The sequence below is a fragment of the Alternaria infectoria genome (genome assembly GCF_024043175.1).
Source record: "Alternaria infectoria strain BMP 0036 chromosome Unknown scaffold_6, whole genome shotgun sequence".
In the NCBI taxonomy this organism is placed as follows: domain Eukaryota; kingdom Fungi; phylum Ascomycota; class Dothideomycetes; order Pleosporales; family Pleosporaceae; genus Alternaria; species Alternaria infectoria.
Window position 1 is genome coordinate 1,364,252 of NW_026250695.1, and position 12,811 is coordinate 1,377,062.

At 52.0% G+C, this 12,811-nt stretch overlaps 4 protein-coding genes across 4 annotated transcripts; all 4 read left to right on the forward strand.

Annotated features, from left to right (window-relative positions):
* Positions 1 to 186: 186 nt before the first annotated feature.
* J4E92_004757 (uncharacterized protein) lies at positions 187 to 6,279 on the forward strand (the record flags this gene model as incomplete). The annotated part of the gene is made up of 1 exon (XM_051496145.1): positions 187 to 6,279. The coding sequence occupies one exon, from the start codon at positions 187 to 189 to the stop codon at positions 6,277 to 6,279; it is 6,093 nt and encodes a 2,030-aa protein (XP_051353985.1).
* A 451-nt stretch (positions 6,280 to 6,730) lies between these two features.
* Positions 6,731 to 7,360, forward strand: J4E92_004758 (uncharacterized protein; the record flags this gene model as incomplete). Its single annotated transcript, XM_051496146.1, has 3 exons — positions 6,731 to 7,118; positions 7,174 to 7,224; positions 7,293 to 7,360. 3 exons carry the CDS (start codon positions 6,731 to 6,733, stop codon positions 7,358 to 7,360), a joined length of 507 nt encoding a protein of 168 aa, XP_051353986.1.
* An 851-nt stretch (positions 7,361 to 8,211) lies between these two features.
* On the forward strand, positions 8,212 to 8,886 carry J4E92_004759 (uncharacterized protein; the record flags this gene model as incomplete). Its single annotated transcript, XM_051496147.1, has 3 exons — positions 8,212 to 8,671; positions 8,720 to 8,779; positions 8,831 to 8,886. The coding sequence occupies 3 exons, from the start codon at positions 8,212 to 8,214 to the stop codon at positions 8,884 to 8,886; spliced, it is 576 nt and encodes a 191-aa protein (XP_051353987.1).
* Positions 8,887 to 10,000: 1,114 nt separating this feature from the next.
* J4E92_004760 (uncharacterized protein) lies at positions 10,001 to 12,707 on the forward strand (the record flags this gene model as incomplete). The annotated part of the gene is made up of 3 exons (XM_051496148.1): positions 10,001 to 10,008; positions 10,198 to 10,204; positions 10,350 to 12,707. The coding sequence occupies 3 exons, from the start codon at positions 10,001 to 10,003 to the stop codon at positions 12,705 to 12,707; spliced, it is 2,373 nt and encodes a 790-aa protein (XP_051353988.1).
* Positions 12,708 to 12,811: the final 104 nt, after the last annotated feature.

Below are 12,811 nucleotides of genomic sequence, written 5' to 3' on the forward strand. Positions count from 1 at the left end.
CCACAGCCCAGTCGCATCCCACCTTCTTTGTCCACACCATTGTCGCGCCTTCCATGGTTGCCTGCTGTTCAGGGTCTGTACCACCAATGCTGTGAAACGTCTCTCATTCGCCTGTCGGCCCTTCCCAACTGCCTACAACCACGCACATCTCGCATCATGGTAAGTACAACCCCGGCATTCTCAACCATGCCCGCTCACATATCGCAGTCGAAGGCCTCTACATGGCATCCCTACAATGTCGAGCTCCCCGAGGAGACCGCCGAAGAAGAAGTCGACGATACCCAGGAGATTCAGATCGAAGAGGCGCTGAAACTGTACCAAACCGCCCTCAAATACCACTCCGAAGGCCCTCCCTCGTTCGACAAGACCGCCGCAGCTTACAAGGCTCTCTTCGAATCAGAGATTTTCAAATACGCCGAATCCCTCTCGGAATACCAGCGGCATGAGGTCTTTGGCGAAGACCTGGTGTTCGACACCATATTGGAGGACGACTACGATGCAGGCCCCGTCCAGTCCACAGGCGCTGCCGACAGCGCCCCCAACACACTCCAGCAAATACTGCACCTGTCATACAAGAACCATGGCCAGTTTCTGCTTGAGGCGATGCAGCATTGGATCGCTACCAGCGGCGTGTCACCGCAGATGGAGGCATGGAACAACACACGTGGCGCCCTAAACTACTTTGCCGAGGCTTTGGATAAGGAGGACACCGACCTGGATCTCTGGCTGCGTGCGGCATCTGTCGCGGCTATGCTGGGCAGCAAGCGCCTTACTCGCTACTGTCTGGAGGCAGTCTTGGATGGAAACGACGAGCAGTGGGAGAGCCTGTTACGACTTCCTGGGCTGGAGGAGGGTTTTGCCGGACAACAATTGCGCGAGCTTGTGGGACGTCTCGAAGATAATGTCTCACTGAGCCAGGCCCCACTATCCTCCATCAAGCGCAAGAAGCTTTCCGAAACGCTGAAGAGACGCCTAAATCCATTTCCGTTCGCGCCCCTCCCGGCCGATGTCGCCCTCGCCGAAAGCCTACACAACATCAAGGTAGCACCAGAGAGCGTGACCCTGACTCCGACCAAGTGGGACTGGGCAGGACTGGGTGATATCATCGTACGGCAGTTCCTCTCGGAGCAACAGGGCATGACGCCTAACGTGCCTTCTGGTTCCAACATAGTCTTCAGTATACCACCCGAGAGCGAGACTCCTGAGCGCATCGAGTCTGAACCACCCGCACCAGTACAGGAAGCCTTGATGCCCGCACCTGCGCCCGCTCCGACCCCGTCGCCACAGATCGAAGAACCCAACACTGCAGCGACCGAAGTGGAGAACGTACCCGAGAAGGATGGCGAAGATACCATAATGGAAGAGCAGGAGGCCGAGAGCGAGGTCAAGAATGAGGAGGCTGCACCTGTTGGCCCTTCCAATGTCGCACCAGTCCCGTCGCGCAAACGATCGACAGACTCTGCTGGTCTACCCGAAACCGCAGAGGGTGGAAGGTCACGCAGTAAACGCATTCGAGGTCGAGAGTCAATTCTTGAACCGACAATCGGCAATGCAGCTCAAGAGGCCAGTAAACAGCTTGATGTACAACTTGAACCATACACATACGCAGATTCATGCCTCTATGAAATCCTCAAGGACATGTATGCGAAGCTCGGTGTCGAAGGAATGAAGGACCCTGATGAGCTGCATAAGCTGGTCATGGCGCTCCCTGACGCCACTGCTACAGATCCCATTGACAAGGCCGCTTGTGATTTCTACACGGGACTACGAAGCGGGCACGTCAAGACTGCACAAATCCTTCTCAGTTCCGAGTCTTTCGATCTCCTCGGTGCGACTAGGGAACACGGACTCAATGCATTCCTGGGTTTTTCCAAATCAAGTTCGAGTCAGGCCTCCAATAAACCTTTGCTGGAAAACCAAGGCTTGAACGCATTCGCAAGGTCTGTCAACAACGGTTGGCTTTCGATTGAAGAAGTCGCATTCGGCTGGATCGAATCTCTGTTTACTCCAGGTTACTGCTCCACGACAGGAACTCAACCGAGTGATCAGTCAAGCTACCTGCAGTTTAGGTGGGCGGAAGATCTCAAGCGAAACGTTGTACAAGTCATTGTTCGTATCGACGAGTTCATATACGAGCGCATGGCCGAACGTGTCGACAGCCTCAATCGGCGGATACTGGATGCTACGCATCGGTCTCAAGCGTATGAGCTCTCTGCCTTCGACAAGGCGCAGATAGAGATAGTGGAGGCACTGTTTGAGCTGCATCTCGATGTCTACTCTCTTATCAAGCATCCGCAAAGTGTAGTAGACGCCAGCACCCAAATCCTCCAGAGTGACCGTCTAGAGAGATGGGCTTTGCTCGCGCGGGAGGCTTTACAACTTCGATCGGACTGCAGACCAGGTCAGGGCATTGACGATCTAGGTTTGCGCCATATCTGGGCGACAGTCTTTCAAATGAGTGTCAACGACGAGGTGTTGCCGGAACATGTATTATTTGCCATGGCACAGTTGAAAGATATGTTTGAGCCTTTCGGCGATCACACGATTCAGATACAGAACAACGCCGTCATGCCGGAACTTTCAGTCGCCGCTATTGATCAGGAACTCGTGCGCATTAGTATGAAGGACTTCTTCCTCAAAGTCTTTGACCAAGAGGAACAGGACCCAGTGACGGTCATCGAAAGCCTGGAACCGATACTGGAGCTTGCGAACACAAAGGAGCCTAGTACCTCTCCGAAGCCGGACGGCTTGGAACATGACAGCGTTGATACACACAGCTCACCTACTGTAAGCACTGGCTCAGAACAGCAGCTCGATCGCGCCTCGCCTGTTCTGGAAATGCGGAAGTTCCTCGATTCTGCGAATGTCAATGTTCGACTCTCCCTCTGGAATAGGCTGCGCGTCGCATACGAAGCCATTGATTATCCTTCGAAGGTCTTGTCATGCTTCCTTAGAAGCATTGAGGCCCTTGTGGCAGATCTCAGATCTACAAACTTCCAGGAACTTCCATTACTAGACCGTCAACACAAGCTCCTAACCCGATATCGGGTTATCGACGACATGGTTGTCAAGATAATCCGCATCATCCGAGATGACGAAGCGCCATTTGCCTGCCTCTCATATGAGCATGTGCAATCGTCCATGTCCGCTATCGCAGAACTGCTACATATTATATCAGCCGCAGACATGCTCCGAGATCTGATCCGTGTCAATCACATCACCGTGCCTCGAGTAGAATCTCAGCCAAATGCGGCGTTCGCCAATATGATGTCAAGACTCGACGACATACACCTACGACTCTGGATCCTGCAGTACCATCTATTCAAAGACGGCATGTCCCAAGATCCAGAGGCTTTCCCTACACCTTCTGACGATTTGTTCGATTTCATCCGTCATGTACATCATGCGACTGGCGTACGTGGCTTCTGTCACCTTTCCAACCGTCAATTCTTAAGGCTTGCAAAGGACGAGCTACTTCGCATGGATGACATCGTTGATGGTCCCAGCCACGCCACCGAGCTCTGCCAGGTACTCCACGATATGTACGGATTGAAGCTTTTCGTCGAGCCTCTGGACTGTCAGAGCTTTCAAACTACCCCAGACGTCCTTGACAAGAAAACTGCCTTCAGCATCTTACCTTTCGCAATGTCGCAAGCTGCTAAGGTCGATCTTAAGGACCTACCGAAGACCGAGCTCAAGGGTACCATCGAGAAGGTGCATGCTGCTCTCGGTCGGCCCAAACAGAACGAGGACATCACCTTTAACCGCAAAGTCATTTCCACTTACTTCAAATCGCCGGTCAATCCAGTGGCACTGTTTGGTTGTCTGAAAGGCGTTGGTTCGCTCGCCACGAAACACATTCCTGCTGACGAAGCTGTGGCTGCATCGAAGGGCTGGTACTATATGATGGGAAACATCGCGCTGAGCAAATTCCGATCGCAGAAACGTATGACCCAGGGACCGACAGAAGACCTCAACTACGCCCAAGCATTCTTTGTGCAGGACCTGGAGCACTCCATTGAACGGTGGGAGACCTGGTATCGGCTTGCCCAAGCCAACGACACGCAGCTTGAAGAGGCTGTATCTTGGAACGCAGACAAGATGAACAGCAATAGTGCCGAGGTGGTTAATTTCCAGCGTGCTGCAATCAATTGCTACATTATGGCTGTAGCCTGCGCTACCCGCGATGCTAACATCACGCCGATCGATCAAACCAAGATTGCACAGATGTACACCGAGTTTGGAAACCGCATGTACGCCTCATCCAGGGAACCATTTGGTATGGAAGCATTCCAGATCCGGGAAAGTGAAAAACGATTCTGCAACCTACAAACGAACGCATCCCTATACAAAGAGGTAGTATTTGCCCCACTGCATGCCTACACTGCTTGGAAATTCGCAAGCACTCTCTACAAGAGAGCCATCAAGGGCAATCCGAATAAGTGGTGGAACCACTTCATGCTTGGAAAGTGTGGTTGGAAGATGTGGGCAGCAAATGATGGTGCGACGCAATATGCCAAGTCAATAGGTGCACCGCTACCCCTTCCACGTGGTCCTTCCTGGGAGTCAGTCGTGGACGCATTCATCAGCGCCATCGAAACACTGCCAGGAAAGAAGGGGCGCAGCGGCGAGCCAGTCCTTGAACCGCATTACAAGCTCGTTTCCGTCACACACAAACTATTCCTGCGAGGAGCCATCGACCACGAGAAAGGGGTGGAGATCCTCGCGAACACTTCCTACGCGCAGAACGTCAAAGCTCCGGAGAACAACGGTGACTGGCAGCGATACGTACTCGCGGTATTGAAAGCATTGCGAGCGGCCGACAAGTCCAGTTGGCACCATCGTATCATATCTCGTGTGGCCCATACTCTCTATGACAACGGCAGAGATCCAGTATCGGCCAATGAGGCTAAACATGAGCTTACGCAGCAAATGTTTACCAAGACCATGGCTGTACAGGTTTGGAAACCTGAGAATGAGCGACCTGGCCGACATTTTGTCTACACTACACGGTATACCAAGTTCTTTATTGAACTATTGGATCTCACTGGAGACAAGACTAACTTTGAGGCGCTTGCTAAGCGTGTACGACGCAAGCAGACCGACTTCTTCGAGCACCAGAAATTGTGGCAAGACTTATGTCTGCGCTACATCAAGATGCTGCGAAAGATTGGCAACGTACTTGAGGGCCAAGAAGATTCTGCTTTCAAGTCTGTCAACCACGATGAGTTCAACACGCTGGCTCTTCGGTTGGAAGCGTGGTGTCAGAACCCAGAGACTCAACATCCCGTGCTGGATGTTCTCCGTGATGCCATTGAACTCAAGCGTCTGAACAACGGCATGATGAAGCCTCTTCTCATCGACGACCTGATTGGCGATGCATACGCAATGCTGTACACTTCAATTGGGCCTTCGCTACCGCCCTTGCAATCGGAGCAACAACCACAGCAGCCCTTGCAGCCTGCACCGCCTCGACCATCGCCTTTCGGTATAACCGCAACAGCTGCAGGTGCTGTACCTATCTCCTCGTTGATGCAGGTTCAGGTTGATGGACCTGCTGACGGAAGTTCCGGTACGCCATTTAACATGTATCACCCCAACCAGCTTCAGCCGCAGCACCCGCCGTCAATGCCCCAAATGCCCTCGCAGCCTGAGCAACCCGCAAAACCAAGAGCCAAGGCAGTGGGTCGTAGGGAGATCGCTCGCCGAGCCGAAGCTTGTGTACAAAAGATCGCAGGTACGGCGACTCAGCCAACATCGATGCCTATCCGATCGCCTCCACCCAGCGAAGCAGCGCTTCCCTCCATCGTCGGACAAGCCGCCTCACCCGAAGCCGTCGCGCAACCAGCACTTGGACCAGGCACATCCACCGAACATCTACACCCTTCCTTCGACAAGAGCGGTACAGCGACCGCATCTGCCAGTATCAACAACGACGAGCCCGAACGCAGCGCACCCGCTTCCATCCACGACGATGCAGACGACGAGAGCGAGCTTAGCGAGCTAGACGAAGAAGAGGTGGAAGAGATTCATCAGGAAGTTCAGAACGATAATCTGCGTAGATCGGTATCTATTGCAGGAAAGCCTCTCTTTCCTAATCTGGCGGCTAATCGAGTTAGTCCCGAAGGAAAAAGGAATGAGACGGCTGCTGGAGATGATGCGGCGGATGATGATGGCGATGTTATTCACGTTATGTCGAGGAAGGAGGATGGCGATGTTATACATGTTGGTGCTAAGAAGGATGAGGATGCGATGGATGTTGACGGCGAGAAGAAGTAGGGAAGTTCATGGATTTGGTTAACGGCGCGCAGGAGGGTGTTTTTTGCTGGATTGTGTACAACTATAGAATAAGTGTGTCTCATGGCGTTGCTATGAAGGATCGGCGACGAAGGAGTCGGAGTGGGTTTGTTTTCTAGATACCCATCATGTAGGGCTGTATATATAACATGTATGACAGAAGCTTGAAGTAACATCATCCGTAGGTCTCTCCTTCCTCCGCCCGACGTCATTTTGGTTATTCACTTTCCTTGTCCTCAGCTGGGGTTATCATTGGCTCAGACATCACGCCCCCACAGTTCTTTCCCTTTTGCGACCGCAGTGCATTGGTTAGGCAGCAAACACAGACAAGCTAGAGTCGTGTATATTGAGGGTTCTTTGCTCCGTTCGAAAATCACCATCGCTCGATCCAAGGTATACAATGTCACGCGCCAACCCCAAACACGAACGAAAGATGAAGTTCCGCATCCCTCCTTCCAGCTACAACCGTCCCTCCAAAGACGAGAGCGCCGGTACCTCGTTCGAGAACCCACTAGTTGACTTCCGCGCCCAACTCGACTTGACCGCCACGCGCTACTATGCTTTGGATCCGACCAACGGTATCATAAAAACTACCTTGGCAGGCATAACTGAGTATCACGCGAAAGGTTTTGCTATGCTTAACAGTTACGGTTTGCGCTTGGAAGTCTTTTCCAGAAGTGGTCGCAACGCAGTCGGTTTTGTTGTCAAGCAAGCCCAGGGAGGCAAAAAGGTTTTGTCCCGCCTGAATGACCGGGAGTGGGAGTTCATCGATGCGAAGACTGCCTTGTTAGAGGCGGCCACCAACGACACTATTCACTATGGTAAGTTTGCGGAATCTTATGAGTGTCCTAAACTGTTGCTGATCATGTGTAAAAGACGTTCAGATTAAGTACTTCAAGCGCCGCATCCAACCTGAGCAGATTGAAGGTAGGTTATCTCTGCCATGAGTTTGAACGCATATACTGATAGTTCACACTTAGATGATCCCGACATAGGTCTATACGATGGTCTTTCCGACGATGAGGAAGCCGCTCCGGCTTCGGGTAGGATCGCTACTTCCTAGACTGAACCTTTCAATCGTCGTAGGCCGTAATTGAGTTTACCATCGATGTATCTTTGATGAAGACTGGAGCACTGGAGTCAAAGGGTGTTTGCTCCTAGATACGAATGATACATGACTGCACACACAACATGTGTATCAACTTTAGATTCTGAAATGGGCGACTGAGTAGCTGCGCGTCTGTCGGATGCGATCGGTGAATAGCGTTGAAATGGCGGAAGGCGCGTACGCCGAAGTTGATGTCCTCGATATGTGATGACATCACGCTCCTGCTTCTGGTCGCGTTTCTCGCCTTCCACTTGGGTATTGCGCCTTCTTCGATCCGCCGTGGTTTCTTGCAGTTTGCGATAGCGATTGCCCAATTCGAAAGCACCTCGTGTTGATTTGTCCGTCACTCAGCAAACTCGAGGTCTTTCGTCCACAACACACGACCACAAGCAGCAAACGCAATCGCTCGTTCGAGTTATAAGACCCCTCCTTTCCCGAGCTGTTTCGAGCATACAATAGGATCACAAAATCCCCTGACTACTCCACCGACAATGCGCTCCTTCACTATGGCGAATGCGCTCTCACTTTCGTAGTGAGGGGCGGCGATAGGAGGTCACCTGGACTTTGAGTAAAGGTCGAGGTGACCGCTGAGGAGAACCGCCTTGGTTGTATAAGTAAGTGGTTTCGAGCGGGTTTATGGTTCCTTCTTTCTATACACCACTGCTACAAGAAGAGATATCAGTCTTATACACTTCAGTTCTTGGTAAGTTCTCTTGAAGATACAGACCTAGATTTGCTTTACTTACTGTGTTGCAGAATCTATATACCTTATTATCCAACTCATCAATTCTCCAACCCAAGACAAGATGTCTGCCGCTGCCGGATCATCTCCTCCACCTCCGCCTCCTGGTAGCAACTCCAACGACAAGGGCACTGGCCACGGATCTTCTTCCTACCCCAACCTCAAGATCCCTCTCTCAGGAGACGGGAGCACTCCCCAGAAGGCTGCTTGGGCAGGTATCATGTTCCAACCACCTGGTATCACCAAGAACTACGTCGTCGACGGCGTTGGCCTCTTCCCTCGATACCGTCGTACCCGCGTCGAGGAAGCGCGTGAATATGCTCGACTGTCGTATACAATCCTCGATGGGGAGACCTACGAGGTTATCCCCGAGTCTCATATCCCTCCGGGTCCCATTAGCAACCCCTCTATGCCGGCCGCTGCGGGTATCGTAGCTCAGATGCAGGACATTGTCGCGCACGAGAATGCACTTGCGACGGGTTCGGGGGCAGCAACTGATGCTTACAACGCGCTCCAGGTTCACCGTGAGTTTGATGTATCCCCCTCGCATGTTCATGGCTGACACTGTATAGACGGCGACGCGTTTGTAGACGACAACGTCAACACCGGTAACTCATCGGAAGACGCCGCTGGTAAGTCCTTTCAGTGATATACCAGACGAAGTCGTACTAATCGTTTGTCAGAATCCTCTTCAGATACGTCTGGCGACCGTTCGACTGGTGCTTCTTCTACAGACTAAGACTGGCCTCTCGGATCTGTGCTTTCACTTCGGAGCGAGATTGCGCGCGCTGAGTGAATCCGACTGGAAAGAGTGGGCAAGTAGATGCAACGGAGTTTATCTTGTTAGTCACGGCGTTAGTAGATACCCTTTGGATAGAAGAGAATAACATATGAGATAAAAAGTCGAACTCCGTCTTCACACTGCATTTGAATGAGACTACCGCTCGCAGAATGACTACATGATACCTCTGGGTTTCCCCTCATCAAATCTGACCAACATGTGACGCACTACCGAGAGAAGATAAACGTTGTGTTATATGTCGTCACTCCATTGTGTAAACCCACCAGCGCTTTGACATGTCATGTACATCTACTGCGGTACCTTGCTTTATTGTTGGCGTTCTCGCTTTCCGCAGGTCTTGGCCGATTGCTACTCTCACACACATGCATCGATCTCGTCGAATCACGCATGTGTTTCAGTAGTTGTACAGACTTGTAGAAACTTATGTAGTAGCTGGAGATATCTCGTAAGCGTACATAGGCGCCTCTGACATTTACCTTCTTATTGTAATAAAAAGACGGCGATATTCGAAAGAGAAGCTGCGCGCACCTCTATTGTAGCACTCGCGTAGCACATTCTCTTAGGTACATCCGCACACAAGGTCAAAAACGTATTGCTTACTCTGCACCTCTGCAGCTGTGCTTGTGTCAAAAAAGAGTGTGCGTGGCCTAACTTCACATAGCCATGGTGAGAGAAAAGTCAAAAAAAGATTGTCGCAATTAATTGGCGGTACTGGGAACTGTAGACATGTTAGAAATGTCTCAGGACCACCAATGAGGGAATGAACGTACTCGAACCCAGGCTGGCGCGGATCTGGATCGGGACACTAGGTGTCCGCCAGCCACAACGCGACGTCATACCACTAGACCATACCACGATAGGGTTGTTAGTACGGTGATGCGAGTAGTGGCTTGGAAAGCTGCTTACCCGAAGTGATTCGTTTTGATGGAGAAACGAAGAAAAATAACGTAAATAACAGTAGCGCATTGTGTGTATGCGACCAGCATCCAGCCCGCAGTCACGTCTCCCACAAGCATGTGAATCATAGTTCTGACAGCAAAATCTGGATGCGATGGCGGGGTCAAAAGGTCTGTGCCCTCCGCTAATGGTGGGGCTGGATTTCCTGGTCGCATCCGAGTTGCTCTTTCTTCACCCAATCACCTGGGCAGTCACACCAGCAACACACCTAAGTGCTCGAAATGTCCATAGGTATGTGATCTGAAGTACTCTGCAGGCCCAGCTACGCGTTAAAAGAACGCGATCCTCCAGCTTTACCGTGAGTTCATCGATATCTAAGATAGCTGGAGCTCCACATGACGAAGGCCGCTTGGAGCTAGTACTGTATTTGGCGATTTTACCTGCATCTTCGACGAGGATGGACACCACTAACGCCCGCATCAGAGCACTCATCACCTCGGCAGTCACGAGGCAAGCCGCGCAAATCATATCGCGTTGAGGACGAATACTCGTTTCTCGATGAAGACGAGGATGGCTCTGCGCCCTCCGGCAAACAGACGCCATCCGTCCAAAACGGCGATGATGACGACGGTGATGACTTCATGCCGGATGCCCAGGAGGAGGAGATGGAATACGAAGAAGAAGACGAAGTGGTAGAGGAGGAAGATGACTCTGCGGAAGAGCAGGCCAATTCCGACGAAAGTCCTGCACCAACTCCAAAACGCAATGCACGCGATGCACGAAATGCGCGAGTACCCCAAGCCGTGCCTACTCCCCCAGACGTTATTCCGAAACGACGGTATAATGATCCCCGCTACAAGGACATGGCAGACAACATACCGTCACCAGTCATATTCAAGAAAGGAGGTGGCATCAAAGTACGGGTTGTCGATACGGACACCCAATTGCGAACGCGAGGTATCCCCGATTTCGACAAGATTGGTGGTCATGAGCCGCGGCTGAAGAACCTATTTGGTCCAGATGTACACCATCTGAGACCAGTACTCGAGTCGAGGGACTATTGGTTTCCACAAGAAACCTTCCCTATCCGGAGTTATAAGAAGAATAAACCTGATGATGCTGAGGTCGGTAGCTTGAGAAGGAGCTTCTTCGAAGCCGAAGGCGCAAGAGAGAAAGAGAATGAAGTCTTGAGGACGTGGTATGCCAATACCGGAAGCCATGCTTTTGCAAAAGCGCAGACAACGAATAAATTGACCGCGGACGAGGCGAAACAGTACATGATAACCCCAGGATCGGACACTATGAACGTACTGGCTGGTCCGGTGAATACTCCCCAAGTCAACACGCTGGCAAAAGGCTCACACATGAGCATCGCAAAACCTTTTCCGGGCGATCAGGAGCGACGCGGTTGGCTGTTCAACCTTGGCTCTTGGGTGCAAGACGCTCAATGGGCGACGAACGAGGAATCCAGCACCCAATATCTTGCTGTTGCCATCGAGCAGAGACCTACCAGCGGCGACCAGCCCAAGCCATTGGAGCAGCCAAAAGCACCTGCATTCAACCCTACTGAGCCGTTCCCTGCGTCTATTCAGATATGGTCGTTTGAAGCTGACGATGAAGGCGATTTGGATGCATCGAAAGAGCCGCAACTAGAGCTAGTCATCTGCACAGACTGGGGTGCGCCAAAACATCTCAGATGGTGCCCGGTAGCTGCTACAGACACGACTGAAGAGACGGGCGACGCAAGTAGCACGCATATAGGTATGCTTGCAGGTATTTGGTCCGATGGACGAGTGCGTGTCTTGGATATCTCCGCACCTCCCAAAGCCGACACTCACACTCCTACGTATCTTCGTGTTTCGCGCGCTGCATTTGAAGTTTCGTTCCCTCAAACAGTACCTTCATGCTTGCACTGGTTGTCGGGACATACACTCGCGGTTGCGACTGCAGCAGGTACCGTAGGTATCTGGTCTCTAAACCGCCCAGCCACACTGAGAACACCCGACGCCACACATCACAACCCCAGACCCTGGTTCTATCAGCAATTGGCAGACACGTACATTCTCACAGTATCCTCCGGATGGCCGTCTAGTCCGCAATTCCTGTCTATCAGCACTGCAGACGGTTTCGCGCGTCTCTTCGACCTGCGAAGCCCAAACGCTGACACTACTGCTTCGATACGAGGTCGCACACTTTGTTTAACGCAGGCATGGCACGAGCATACGCAATCCTTCGTCATGCCTGACGAACATTACATCCTGCGACATACGCCCATCCGTCGTTACTACCACAACCTCTACAGCATGCGATTAGAAAACAGCATTACACGCGTCGCGACAAGTCCAGTCCACCCTGGCGTTCTTATCGGCGGAGTCGACGGAGATATCCAAGCCAGCAACCCAATCATGCGCATCACAAACTACAAGATCATGCCATGGCAGCAAAAATGGTTTGTCCACGAGTGGCGAGGACCGATGGAGCGGTTGTTGGTCGAGCCTACGACTGGTGAAGATGTCACCATGACTGGAGGCGAACCAGCCGAACAGTCCAGCGACGATACCGCGCCCGAACTGCAAGCCGGAGAACCAGCTGATGTAACCAAGAAGGTGCCGCGAGAAATACTCTCGAACCCTCTAGTCCGCATCACCGAAGGCTACAAGGCTGGTCAAACAGGCATTGCGCACAGCACATCTGCGAATGCGACGAAGAGGGGAAACCCAGAGGTGGGAAGATCGATTAGTATCTTCGAAGAGCTGACTGCGATCACGGCGCTGGCTTGGAACCCGAATTTGAAGTTTGGAACGTGGGCTGTTGCGGGTATGGCGTCGGGGTTGTTACGCGTCGAGGACGTTGGTATCTAGGAGGAGGAATCGAGGATGCTCCTAGTGTTGGTAGCTCATGGCATGGGAAAGACTTGCTGTGTGCTGCAGATCGACTTGGCGAATTCGAGACAAGTGCGCGCGGA